At 46.5% G+C, this 14,774-nt stretch overlaps 1 protein-coding gene across 4 annotated transcripts in view; it reads left to right on the forward strand.

The window, feature by feature from the left end:
- The first annotated feature begins 13,005 nt into the window (after nt 1–13,005).
- The window catches only part of LOC103188676 (E3 ubiquitin-protein ligase ARIH1), a 39,210-nt gene continuing 37,441 nt past the window's right edge, over nt 13,006–14,774 (forward strand). For all 4 annotated transcript variants that reach the window (XM_007908734.2, XM_007908739.2, XM_007908745.2 and 1 more), the window contains exon 1: nt 13,006–13,376. In XM_007908734.2, coding sequence (XP_007906925.1) covers nt 13,095–13,376 — 282 coding nt within the window. In that variant the 5' untranslated portion in view covers nt 13,006–13,094. The remainder of the gene's footprint in view (nt 13,377–14,774) is intronic.

Consider the following 14,774-nt stretch of genomic DNA (forward strand, 5'->3'; position numbering starts at 1 on the left):
ATATCACAGCTCCAAATATGTCCATAATAAAGATAGCCAGTGGCTATAACAATGTAATTATCCTTTGATTGAATTTGGTATAGTGCCGTAAGGTCAACACTTCTCAAAGCACCTCACAGGGAATTTCAGTGTATAGGCTTTGTGTTCTTAAGCAAATACAATATTAATTCTGCGCACTGCAAGATCCCATGAACAACCATTCAATGAATGAACAATTTTATCTCAAGGAATGTGGGCCAGGAGATTGGGAGAAGCTCCCTTCGATTTTTGAATAGTGTTGTTTAATGTCCGCCTGAACAACCAAATGGGACCTTGGTTTAACTTCTCAATGAAGGATAGCATCGCTGACAAAGCTGCATTCCCTCAGTCCTGCACTGGACAGGGGTATTAGTATGGACTATAAGTTTAAACTTGGTATTCAGGCCATGCTAGACACAACATTAGCACTAACAAGAAAGGATTTAATGGCTATTTAGTGAATGCATTCATTGAAGGGCATGAGAGATAGCGTAGTTTAAGGTTTGTTTTAACTTGGCCATATCTTTTCTGTCATAGGAATACATGGGTAATGGAAAAGATCACAGGACTCATCATTGTCTCTTCCAGAGGAAGGTTATTAAAGGGTAGAGGGAAAGTGCAGGGAATTGAGATGAGGATGGATGGTTTCATTGGTGGAGCAGGCACTTACTTTTGATCCGAAAGGCATAGATTTCTATGGTTTACTCCAAAATTGAGATTAAATGGGTTAAAGTGACTTCCTCATCTGAATACCTTAATGATCTTGTGATAGTTATTTCTAATTTAGGGGGTGAGAGACACAGCATTATAGCTTAACTTCAACATATATACATGTCAGGTCAAACATTCATTCCTTTATTACAACATGAGGAACAACTTGTTCATCATTTCGGAGCCGAAGACAAATTGGTCAGTTATTTGATCTGATATTTCTGATCAAATCTGGTATTTCAGTCCCTCGTCCAAACTGGAATAATTCTATTTGCCCAACACAAAGTCAGTGAAACAGCCCTTGATATTTCTGAAACCTTCTGTATATTCCCTCTAAATCTTGTGCTCTGCAAACACCTACCCTGAACCATTTGTTTCAACAACAACTTGCATTTAGATAGTGCCTCTCATGCAGGGTAGCGTCCCAGAGCACTTGATAGTGGCGGAACACGATGCCAAGCCAGGGGGAGTGGGGAGGTGATCGTAGGCACGGTCAAAGAGAAAGTTCTTCAGTTGCGATATGAAGATGTGGAAGGAAGGGGCAAGGAGAAGAGATAGAGGAAGTGTTCCAGAATTTCAGGGCGTAGTGGCTGGAAGTGCAGCCACCAATGGGACATGCAGGAGCTAGTCGAGGGGAGGCAGCGGGTAGTGGGTTGGGAAGTAAAAGGGTCAGAGAGGTAAGGAGATGCCAGGGCATGAAGGGTTTTAAAGCGATTGTTTCACACACAAACATATATATTTATATATATGCTCATACCTAGTGAAAGGAAAAGCTTTCTCAATTTTTTTCACACATGTTAACAACAGAGACACTCTCTCATAGGAAAGAGATCAGTTCATTTGTGCTAATAGGAAATTGAGGTTATAAACAAAGGAATTTGCCTGATTTGGAATTAAAACAATGCAGATAAATATTTTTAAAAACACTTCCACTTTCTAGGTGCACCCCCAAAGATTAATTTAAGTAGTGGGGTTGGGGGCATGAGGTAGGCATTTTACAACAGGCTAAAACAAGTGTATTGGAGAAAAATCCTGACTGTTAACCTGTTGGGTTAAAGTGTACAACTAATCTATACAGACCAGAGATTTGCAGGTTTGAATCATGTCTGCTGAGGCACTTAATAATAATTCTTGCATTTGTTATAAGTGTAGTGATTGTGTATTTTGTGGCCGAAATACTATTAGTCACTTATTCTCAGTCTGGATGCTAGAATGGACCTCATTGCCTTTGAGGAAATGCTGAAGGGAAGGGGCGAGGAATCAGTTACCCAGAGTGTCCACTGCTGGGAAACAATAATATTCCTTGCATTTGATCTAGCGCTTTTCACGTCTTCTAGACGTCTCAAAGCGCTTCACAAAATATATCTATTAGCTGGAGTTAGATTAGAAGATCAGCCATGATTGAATGGCGGGGCAGGCTCGACAGGCTGAATAGTCTACTCCTGCTCCTACACGTTATGTTATACTGTAAAGTGAATTCACTGTATATTTGTGGGCGAAACGCGGCAGCCAATTGCTCACAGCAGTGGCCCACAAACATTCCTGGATTGAAGTGACCAATTTTATTATTGTTTTTATAGTCTTGAGAGATTATTATCAAGGGTGTAGAGTATGGAAACTTGCCCAACATTTCATTTCACCCTGCCGAGAATTGAACCCAGGTCTCTCGTTTGCAAAGCGAGTGCTCTAACCAGTGACCTACAAGACTCCCTGTGTATGGACAGGATTGAATTGGCTGTGATGGTCTCTTTTCTGACACTCATTCTTTAGTCTTCTACGCAAAGAAGACACTTGGCCAAGTTTCCAAAAGATTGCTGATCCCCATGGAACCATGCAGCTCAAGGAGTCAACACATTCAGGAGAGGAAAAGCAGAATAATTTTCTTTTAAAAATAGGCACATAAGAATCTATAAACACTAAGGCAGTAGAAAGAGTATTTGTGTGTTGGAGAGAATTTGTAATGTTCAGTTACTGCTGCGTTTGCCTTGGCCTGTGGCCCACCAATTTCTGTAACGGTTCAAAGTTATTATTTCTGAAGCAAAGTCAACATCTGGACTGATTCACGACTATATAAGGAACTCCGACTGTAAGCGCAAACAGTGAAGAGAATGTTAATCAGCATCTGTGGGCATCATTGCAAGTCTACTTGCACACAATTACCTCACTAATTTCAAGCATTATTCTTGACATCAGTTTCAACCAATTGCTAATAACTACCACATGCTAGTCTTGTCTATGCATGGCTACAAAATCAGGTCTATTTATAAAAGGACAAAATCAAGCAGAGGTATTGGAGCTCAGGGAGCCCCTTGTAACAATTTAGTACAAGTTACTTGGATCTTTCCCCATCCCCAGTGTAAATATACGCAAGAGGACCCGCATTCGATTCCCGGGTGGGGCGAAACATTAAACCAAGCTTCCTTACTGCACATGCCTCTGTTTACCCTAGCAGTAAGTAGAAACCCAGTGGTTAGTCGATTTGTAATAATCCAGGGGTAATACTCCCTTCAAAATAAATAAAAAATAACAATTTGTTCACTCAGTCCACGAGTGTTCGTGGGACACTGCTGTGCGCAATTGGCTGCCACTGAAATACACAGTCAATTCACTATATAGTATATTCTGTGAAACTCTTTGAGACGTCTTGAATACGTGATAAGGTGCTATATCAAATGCAAGGATTATATTATCCATACTCTTATGTCAGAGTGTGTAAGTTACATTCCTACCGTGTAACATTTCACGCTTCAAAATTTTCATTCGCGGTAACTTTCAAGCCATGCACTGATTCACCACAACTCATCCCTCCCACGCACAGAACTCCCTCATTCAGCCCAATTCTCAGGCCCCAACTCCCTGTCGGTGAATCATGGCAACAACTTGGGACCGCCCACACCTGTGAGTCATTCCAACCTGGAGCCATGAACAGCATCCCTTGAGCCACTCCTATACATCTGGCTGCTCAGAGAATTGACCTACTTGAGATGCATTGTTCATCTGTATTGCTAATCGCTGGAACCTCACAGTAACACTAGTGGCTGCTGTATACTCTCTGCAGTTTGGTATGGATACCCTTAAGCATAACAATGGCTTAATGTATGAATCAAACTTGCAGCCGAGCAACAACAACAATAACTTGCTTTTATATAGCGCCCTCACAAAGGGTAGAATCCCAGAGCACTTGACAGTGTTGGAGCACTGTGGGGAAGCGACAGTAGACGTGCTCGAAGAGGAAGGTCTTCAGGAGAGACCTGAAGATAGGGAAGGTGGGAGCAAGGCGGAGGGATAGAGTGTTTCAGAGTTTCGAGGCGTAATAGCTGGAAGCACTCAGACGACTGCTATTCACAGCAGGCGCCTACCTGCTCCCACACTGTTTTAGTGAAAAAGTCAAACTATTGGGAGTCATGTTTTGGGGTCAATCTCTCTGTTCTCGAAGCTGCTGTCCCAATCATCATAAGCCCATCTCAGCAACCACATCCATGGTGTTACAATCGTACCTCTTTCCACTTATACTATTTGCAGCTCTTGCAGTTCATTTTACTGGGTGTAGATCTAATGGTCTGAGCCTCTATTGACTTAAAACCAAGTTTAAAGTACTAGAGTCACTTCAGTAAGCTTGCCTCCATACATACCTTTGTGTGTTTGGGACACCAGCTTAGCTATGAGCTTATTAGGGAAATATTCCTTGTTACTCTGAGATCTGATGTTCCAACTGCCCTTAACATGCAAATCTGTTTAGTCTTATACTTTAAGATTGCACTGAATTGTGGAAATATTCTTAAAATTAAGTCATAATTTCACCATAAACAGTCACACCACTTTGCAGCATAACATGTGAAGTGCTTTGAGACGCCTCAGTGAAGCGATAAGGGGGTATATCAAAGGCAAGGATTATTATAATAATTTGATATAGTGCCTTGTCACGTCTTCGAGCCGTCTCAAAGCGCTTCCCGGAATATACTGTAACATGAATTGACTATATTTTGTGGGTGAAACGCGGCAACCAATTGCGCACAGCAGTGTTCCACAAACAGTCACGGATTTAAGTGACTAATTCATCATTTTTTTTAAAGAATTATTTCTTCCGGAAAGCAATCCGCCAATTGATTAACAACCGGGTTCCTATTACTGCTAGGTAAACGGAGGCATGTGGATTAAGGAAACTTATCCAACATTTCACCCTGCCGGGAATCGAACCCAGGTCTCTCGCTTGCTTGGCGAGTCCTCTAACCATTGAACTACAGGACTCCACATGGAAGTCTTTTTTTTATAATTCTTGAAAATAAATCAGTTTCCAAACTAAGACAGAATTTAGGAAGCTTCCACAATCCTGCACAATCCTTTTTTAAATCCAGTTGATTTAAATCAACACCTCATTTTGCTCAGTACTCTGTTCATCACTGCAGCATTGCAAATACAAGACAGTGTGCCTCATACAGCATATTATAAGTAGGAACCCAGTTACTAGTTGATTGGCAGATCGCTTTCCAGGGGTAATAAACCCTTCAAAAATAATAATAATATGGTCACTCAATTCCCAACTACCTGTGGGACGCTGCTGTGTGCAATTGGCTGCCGTGTTTCACCCACAAAATATAGTCAATTCACCTTACTGTGTATCCTGTGAAGTGCTTTGAGACGTCTCAACGACACGCTGTCGTGCAAGGATTATTATTATTATTAGACTTCAATGCAATTGATGTAATTTACATTCATAAATTATTAAAATGTTCAGAAATGGAGAGAAGACTTCATCTTGAATTATTGCCCAGAAGTGTTTATACAGGATTAATTCACTGCTGATGCTCTCTCATTTCGCCCTCTTTCTGTTTGGCAAGAAGTTTGAAAATAATATTGGGAGGAAGACAAACCTTCTTTATTTCGCACCAGTTTGAACTTTGGAACAGTCCCTGGAGTTTGTAGTCTATATATGACATAGTTTTTAGGGTTGTTTTTTTACATGCAGCTATGGACAGTTCTGTACAACGTGGCCCCTTTAATAAGGCAGGGAATGACTGATGTTAATTGAAAGAAACGTTCCTGTTTTAACGGTAGTTGCTTCTAAAATAATAAATCCACAGACATTCATCCTACGAATGCAATCCTACAATAACTTGCAAAGCTGAAAATAATTACTGCAGCAGCCGTGAAGAAGATCGAGCCAAATGTAATACGTGGAAAGATTGAAAGCCAAAAGTTTGCAAAACTGCAGAGCACACATCTGTCAAACTTCTCTTACATTGGGGAGGATCTGGTTTGCTCTCTGCACAGACACTGGGTTCTGCTCCAGAGGAGTGAATACACTGCGAACAAAATCCCCCAAAGCAAAGAAGGTCTGAAACCACTCACTCACTCACTCACCTGCAGAGGTTGACACAACGATGGCCAGCACAGTGTGCAGGAGATGAAGAAGAGTCGAGACCATTGCTTGCAGCTACCCCACTCAACACCAGCAGAGTGGTTGATGAAGTCCCCTCGCACTTTGCAAGCTCCTGACTTGTTGCAGCTGTGTCTGGAATGGGAGTGACTGGACCACTTGCTAACAGACCAACCCCTCACACACAGACACTCGCTTTACAACCACTGCAAGTACTGCTGTACTTTTTTTTAAAAAAGGCAAACACAAGCACTGCTTAGCCTCAACTCCCCCCCTCCCACTGGGATGATTCGTTTGTGGTTCCACAATTAAACTGTGCCGACACAATGACTCTCTCCAACCAGAATCAGATTTCTTGGTTACAACTCATATCCTCTGCTTATTTTGGTGGGATTTGTACTCTTGTTCTGATTTCCCTCCAAACACACATACACATCACCGCTCCTCCCTTCCCAATTCACATTTTCCGTATTGAATTCAACTCAACCGTACTGGGTTAGTGAGTAATATGACTAACCCGCCAAGTTGGGGCCAGCCCGGTCTTCACTTACGGAAAAGAAAAGAAAGTTTCTCCCAGTGTCCTGGCCAGCGATTCTCTAAATAAAACCGGGCTGAAAGGTGGTCACCTTCCCTACCCCTCTGTGGGGATGTGGAGTAGGCAGCACTCTGCCTCTCCGACCTGCTTACTCCCCATTCGACTACATGCCGCCTCTGCTCGGCTGGCTCCAGCCTCCTGCTTGTCCCTTGTAATAATATTATTAATAATAATCCTTGCATTTGATATAACGCCTTATCATGTCTTTGAGACATCTCAAAGCGCTTCCCAGAATATACTGTTCAGAATACAAAAATTACATTTGCATGGCTCCTTTCACGTCAGGAGGACTTCCCAAGGCGCAGGGCAGTCAGAAATTTGGACCCAAGCTGGGGGGTGATTGGGATCAGGGAGGGTGGAGGGCAGGGAGGGTAGGAGGGTGGCTGAAGGTGGGATTGAAGAGGAGGGTCTTGAGATGTGTCTTGAAGGAAGCAAGGGAGGGAGCAAGGCGAAGGAACTCTGGGATGGAGTTCCAAAGGGATGGGTGGTAAAATGAATTAACTGTATATTTTGTGGGCAAAACATGGCAGCCAATTGCGTACAGCAATGTCCCACAAACAGTTGTGGGTTGAGTGACTCAACAGTGTGATAAGGACCTATATAAATGCAAGGATTATTATATATATAAGGATATATTATTATTATCATATTTGACATCAGGTAAGTAATTTGACATCTTACTGGCAGTAAGTAGGGACCCGGTTGTTAGTCGATTGGCGGATGGCTTTTCCGGAGGTAATAACAACAACAACAACAACTTGGATTTATGTAGCTCCCTCCTCGCCGGACGGCATCTCAGAGCGCTTTACAGTAACGGATCCCTGGACCGAGCCAGGGGGAGGGGGGGTAGGGGAGGTGACCAAAGGCCAAAGGTCGAAAAGAAAGGTCTTCAGTAGAGACCTGAAAATGGGAAGAGAGAATAATTCCTTCAAAAAAAATTCAATTCAATCCACAACTGTTTGTGGGACACTGCTGTGTGCAATTGGCTGCTGCGTTTCACCCAAAAATATACGGTCAATTCACTTTACAGTATATTCCGTGAAGCACTTTGAGACATCACAAAGACGTGATAAAGTGCGACATCAAACGCGAGGATTATTATTATTATTATCAGGTCATGTATTTTTTTTAAAAAAAAACTATGATTCCTCCCTTTGCATTCCGAAAATCTCTTGTGGCGTTGCGATAATTGCAGATGCGATTGTTGAGTCTGGGCAAAAGTACTTGCCGCTCTAAAATGAAGCGAGAGGACGAAACCACACAACGGTATTGAAACCTCGAAGTCATACAAAAGATGGCGAGACAGTAACTTGTGCTATTAAGAATGTGCATCCGCATCCAAACCAATGTAACTGCCAGCACTCGCCATTGGAGGGCAGCAACTGCGCTGCTCCGATAGTTGAGGCAGCTTTTGGTTTTATTGCAAAGCAAACCCGTGCTTCCAGCAGATCCACTTCACTTCCATTTATACGCGCAATACCGTGTGTTAATATTTAGCAAAGTGCCCTTTTTTTTTTACCTTTAGTCTCCAAAGGGCTGTTACTAATCGTAATCACACGACATACGCGAAAGGCCTGTATAAATGCAATTGTGGAGCTCAGTGGTTAGAGCACTCGCCTCGCAAGGGAGAGACCTGGGTTCGGTTCCCGGCAGGGTGAAATTTTGGACAATCGTCCTTACTCCACACGCTTGATCATAATCCCTCGAGAAAAATAAACACAATAATAAATTGGTCACTTCAGTCCACGAATGTTTGTGGGACACTGCTGTGCGCAATTGGCTGCCGCATTTCGCCCCAAAAATATGCAGTCAATTCACTTTACAGTATAATCTGTGAAACGCTTTGAGATGTCTCGATGACGTGATAAGGCATTATAACAGATGCAAAGATTATTATTAGTAGTGATATTATTATCTGCATTACAATTTGTCAAGAGGTTTTTCTTTCAAGATGAAAGAAGTTGCACAGTGGAGGTGCAAATGCCACAAAGGATGTAATGGCTTCTAGTTTTGTAACAGTTGTTGAAGGGAGCATGGTATTTACTAGGTCTTGTGTTGAATTATTAATAATAATCATCATCCTTGGATTTGAAAGAGCACCTTATCACATCATCGAGAAGTTTCAAAGCACTTCATAGAATTTACGGTAAAGTGCAGAGACTTTGTGTATTTTAAAAGCCAATATCTGTACATCAATGTCCACAAACAGTCACAAAGTGAATGACCAATTTTATATGAGGGATTGTTGGCCAGGCCTCCAGGAGAAACTTCCTTCTCTGTTTGAACAGGACCATGGGATGTTTAATGTCCACGTGAGCAGCCATCTCATTCAAAGAACTGCACCTCTGACAATGCAGCTTTCCCCCAGAACTGCATTGGAGTGTCAGCTTAGACCGTATGAGTTCAAAGTCCTAACATAGGACTTGCACCCACAACCAACTGCGCCAGGCTGAGTTACAAATGTTTAGTCATGTGTATTGGGTTTTGTATTTATGGGTATTGAGTGTATGAAAGTTGGGGTTTAACGTTGTGTATATGAGTATATGGGTATTGGTTATATGAGTACTGTATTTGGATTTCAAAGATTTTAGAAATGCTCGGAACATGATTTAGCAGCTTATGTACTGCCACTAGTACCGCAGTTTGGGAGGAATAGGTCAAATACCTAACAATGAAAAAGTGTTTATGGAGACAATTGGAAAGAACTACTGTTCAACAGGAGGAAAAATGAAGATTTATAAAAAGGGTAAAATGCAAGAGAAATGAAGAACGTTATCTCACTGGGAGAAGGGCAATAGAGTGACATTGTAATTATGTAAACTCTTTGGAATTTCATTTCAGAAATATTGTTGGACAGTTTGGCGTATTGCTGAATAAGGGAATGTTTGGAGTAAGGATTTACAGGGCTGACTCCAGTTATTGATCAAAATATTTTGCTTGTTTTGGTATTTCTTGTTTTCCAATTGATATAGGATATGCAGATAATGATTTCAATGTACAGTTTTATTCAAAGTAAAAAAACTATGCTAGTTACAATGTTAAAATCATTAGTGTTGCCATTTCTCATTTCATTCCTCACACTTTGACACATCCTTTCAGCTTTTCACCAATCCTGGTGAGGTCTACAGAAAAATAATAATCCTTAACATTGTTATAATAATAAGGATATATCTGGTATAGTACCAATGTCCCACAAACTGCCGTGAAAATAATGACCACAAAATCCAGAACTCTGCCACCCGCCTCCTCACCCGCACGTGTTTTCAGCCACTACGCCCCAAAACTCTGGAACATTCTCCATCAATCCCTCTGCCTTGCCCTCTCTTTCTCCATCTTCAGGTCATGCCTGAAGACCTTCCTCTTTGACTGTACTTACAATAATACAATACAAAATTACATTTGTAAAGTGCCTTTCATGTTGGGAGGATGTCCCAAGGTGCTGAGCAGTCAGGGATTAGGACTCTTGCGGGAGGTGGGGGGTTGGGATCAGGGAGAGTGGAGGGCAGAGAGAGTAAGAGGGTGGCCGAAGGCATGGTCAAAGAGGAGGGTCTTGATGCATGCCTTGAAGGAGGCAAGGGAGGGAGTGAGGCGAAGGGAATGTGGGATGGAGTTCCAGAGGGTGTGGGCAGAGTGGCTGAAGGCCCAACAACAACAACTTGGCACTTATAAAGCGCACTTCACTTGGGGAAGCGGGTGGTGGAATGGGTGGATAAGCAGATCAGATAGGCAGGGAGGTGCGAGGGCATGAAAGGATTTGAAAACAAGTGAGAGGATCTTGAAATCGATCCGTTTGGTAATTGGGAGCCAGCGGTACTTTGAATTAATTGAATTTTTGATATGGTGGAGCTGGGTAGACAAGCAAGGGGCGCATTGGAATAGTCCAGCTGAGAGGTGACAAACACACGGACAAGGTTTTCAGCTGTGTTGGCTGTGAAGTACGAACAGAGGCGGGCAATGTGACGGAGGTGGAAAAAAACAGTCCTGGTCAGGGACTGTGGGGAAAGAAAAGCTGAGGACCAAACCTGATGCCTAAATTGCGCTTGGGTTCAGTGAGTCTGAGGAAGAGCTCAGATTGAGGAGTTCAGACCCGCAAGAGAGCTGTTGACGGGAGCCAAAGAGTATGGCTTCCGTCTTGCCGACTTTCAGCTGCAGGAAATTTGCGCTCATCCAGGACTTGATGTCACCTCCTCTCTCCTTCCAGCTCGGTGTCATGCTCCACCACTGTCAAGCGCTCTGGGGATGCTACCCTGCGTGAGGAGCGCTATATAAATGTAAGTTTTTGTTGTGAGTGAGGATGAGAGTGTGAACGAATGAGTAACAAAGTGAGTGAGAACGAGGGAAAGTGAGAGAATGAGGAAGTGAGAAAGTGAGAGTAACAGAATAAGTGAGTGTGAGCGCAATATAAGGTGAGAACGAGGGAGTGAGAGTGACACAGAGCGAAGGAAAACGAGGGAGTGAGAGTGACAGAGTGAGTGAGTGATACAGAGCGAGGGAGAATGAGGGAGCGAGAGTGACACAGAGTGAGTGAGAGTGACACAGAGCAAGGGAGCGAGAGTGACACAGAGCGAGGGAGCGAGAGCAACACAGAGCGAGGGAGTGAGAGTGACGCAGAGCGAGGGAGCGAGAGTGACGCAGAGCGAGAGAGTGAGAGTGACACAGAGCGAGAGGGATTCAGAGCGAGGAAGCGAGAGCGACGCAGAGCGAGGGAGGGAGAGCGACGCAGAGCGAGGGAGCGAGAGCGACACAGAGCGAGGGAGCGAGAGCGACACAGAGCGAGGGAGCGAGAGCGACGCAGAGCGAGGGAGCGGGAGCGACGCAGAGCGAGGAAGCGAGAGCAACACAGAGCGAGGGAGCGAGAGCAACACAGAGCGATGGAATGAGAGCGATGCAGAGCGAGGGAGTGAGAGTGACGCAGAGCGAGGGAACGAGAGTGACGCAGAGCAAGGGAGCGAGAGTGACACAGAGCGAGGGAGCGAGAGCAAGGGAGTGAGCGTGACACAGAGCGAGGGAGAGTGACACAGAGCGAGGGAGTGAGAGTGACACAGAGCGAGGGAGAGTGACACAGAGCGAGGGAGCGAGAATGACACAGAGCGAGAGAGGGAGAGTGACACAGAGCGAGAGAAGGGAGAGTGACACAGAGCGAGAGAGGGAGAGTGACACAGAGCGAGAGAAGGGAGAGTGACACAGAGCGACAGAAGGGAGAGTGACACAGAGCGACAGAAGGGAGAGTGACACAGAGCGACAGAAGGGAGAGTGACACAGAGCGAGAGAGAGAGGGAGTGACACAGAGCGAGAGAGGGAGGGACACAGAGCGAGAGAAGGGAGAGTGACACAGAGCGAGAGAGGGAGAGTGACACAGAGCGAGAGAAGGGAGAGTGACACAGAGCGAGAGAGGGAGAGTGACACAGAGCGAGAGAGGGAGAGCGACACAGAGCGAGAGAGGGAGGGAGTGACACAGAGCGAGAGAGGGAGAGCGATACAGAGCGAGAGAGGGAGAGTGACACAGAGTGAGGGAGAGTGACACAGAGCGAGAGAGGGAGGGAGTGACACAGAGCGAGAGAGGGAGGGAGAGTGACACAGAGCGAGAGAGAAGGGAGAGTGACACAGAGCGAGAGAGGGAGGGAGTGACACAGAGCGAGAGAGGAGGGAGAGTGACACAGAGCGAGAGAAGGGAGAGTGACACAGAGCGAGAGAGGGAGAGTGACACAGAGCGAGAGAGGAGGGAGAGTGACACAGAGCGAGAGAAGGGAGAGTGACACAGAGCGAGAGAGGGAGGGAGTGACACAGAGCGAGAGAGGAGGGAGAGTGACACAGAGCGAGAGAAGGGAGAGTGACACAGAGCGAGAGAGGAGGGAGAGTGACACAGAGCGAGAGAGGGAGGGAGTGACACAGAGCGAGAGAGGGAGGGAGTGACACAGAGCGAGAGAGGAGGGAGAGTGACACAGAGCGAGAGAGGAGGGAGAGTGACACAGAGCGAGAGAGGAGGGAGAGTGACACAGAGCGAGAGAGGAGGGAGAGTGACACAGAGCGAGAGAGGGAGGGAGTGACACAGAGCGAGAGAGGAGGGAGAGTGACACAGAGCGAGAGAGAAGGGAGAGTGACACAGAGCGAGAGAGGGAGGGAGTGACACAGAGCGAGAGAGGAGGGAGAGTGACACAGAGCGAGAGAGAACGAGGGAGGGGGGAGGGGTGTGTGTGCGGGGCGGATGACGTCACAGAGGGCTCTGTCCGCTAGCGGAAGAGGCGCTGCAGCGGGGCGGAAGTGACGGTGCGCGGGTGGCGGCGGGAGAGCGGGGGGGGGGGGGGGGGAGGGGCGGCCGCGGCCCTTTGTTGCGGGGTAGCGCTGCCGGAGAGAGCGAGGGAGTCAGCCTCACACGCCCCCCCCAGACCAGACATGGACTCGGATGAGGGCTACATGTACGATGAGGACGAGTACAGCGAGGAGAGCGAGCCCGACGATAACTTCGAGATCGGGGAGGTGGAGATGCAGGAGCCGGGCCTGGAGCCGGGCCAGGACGGGGACGGGGTCGGGGGAGGTGGCGGGCTGGGCCTGGGCGGCCTGGGCGGGCTGGGCGCCGAGCAGGAGGAGGAGGATTACCGCTACGAGGTCCTGAGCGCCGAGCAGATTGTCCAGCACATGGTGGAGTGCATCCGGGAGGTCAACGAGGTCATCGAGGTGAGCAGCGAGTGGCCGGAGATGGGTGCGTGGGAGGGAGAGGAGGTGGTGGTGGCGGGCAGCAGGTCCAAGCCGAGTCCCGGCAGAAGCCTGAGAGCCTAGGCCTCAGGCTCGGGCCTACTCTTAGCCATTTCTGGCCCCAGGTCGGGCTCGTGAGCGAGGCTCGCGGGGGGGGGGGGCAGGCCTGGGGAGCAAGGCTGGGGGGGGCTCGGGGAAAACTGGGACCTGTTGGCACCGGCCCCACCACCGGTCCGGAGAAGAGTTGGGGAGGGTTGGGGCTCGGGGAGGGAGGGAGGGAGGGAGGGAGGGGGCGGATGGCACAAGGATCAATGGAGAGAGAAAGAGAGAGAGAGAAAGGGGATAGTTGTGGATCGAGTCAAACGCCTCAGGGTCGATGGAGCGAGTATTAAATAAGAGGTTCCTCAGTGTCTGAGAGAAGAAGAGATTTGAGCTCTTCTATGGGTCTGGAGTCGGTGTTCCTTGGGGTCGGTGTGAGAGAGCGAGGTAGGCCTGTCTTTAAAATGGAGAGAGGAGGGGGGGGGGGGCAGGATTTGGCGATAATGAATGCAAAGGTAAGAGTGTTGCAGATGATGGGAATGAAAGAAAGAAGTACTGGGGTCGGGGAGTGTTAGACGAATGGGATGGTCTTTGGTCAAATGGGCTATGAGTTTTGTGAGAGGGTTTCTGGGTGCATTGGGGAGAGAATGAGGGGGTGGGGGGGGTGGTTCTTGGGTATGAGTGGATCTGGTGTCTCATTGGGTTGGGACCCGTCTATTTCAGTGCAGCGGATGAGGGTCGGATACTCTTGAGAGCAGGAGTGGGATCAAAGAGGAGTGTTTTGGGGGAGAGCAACTATGGGGCTCTGGAAAAGGGAAGCGTGTTTCGATAGCCAGCAAAAGAGGGTGCGTTGAGTGTCGACAATGAATGAGCGCCGAAGCAGGCAGTAGAGAAGTTTTAGAGCTGTTGGTATCTGGTGAGTTGGAGACAAAGGCAGTTTGTAGGGCGACAACATGGGGGGGTCTTAGGAATAAGCTCAAATCTGGACAGGGGTGTGGGGGGTTATGATTTTATTTGAGAATCATTTCAGGGATAACATGGGTCAGAACTGTAGGGAAAGGGGAAAATCACTGATAATAATTGAATGTGGTTGGTCTCCAAGTGAGTGAAGCTGCATAAGTTGAAAAGCTGATCGACGAGGACATGATCAGATGGTTTGTATACTCTTGCCTTTGTACTCTGCTTTTAATTTTTCCTCAGAAGTTCCTACTTTTTATGCCCAACTCTGGAGTTTATTGGATTGTAGTTGGGGTGCCATCGCAATGCGATTTTACTGTAATAATGGGAGTTGGTATTTCAGGTGGCTATTATTTAGGGAAATATAAGCAGGAAGAAGACTAT

The sequence above is a fragment of the Callorhinchus milii genome, unplaced genomic scaffold (genome assembly GCF_018977255.1).
Source record: "Callorhinchus milii isolate IMCB2004 unplaced genomic scaffold, IMCB_Cmil_1.0 Scaffold22, whole genome shotgun sequence".
NCBI lineage: Eukaryota > Metazoa > Chordata > Chondrichthyes > Chimaeriformes > Callorhinchidae > Callorhinchus > Callorhinchus milii.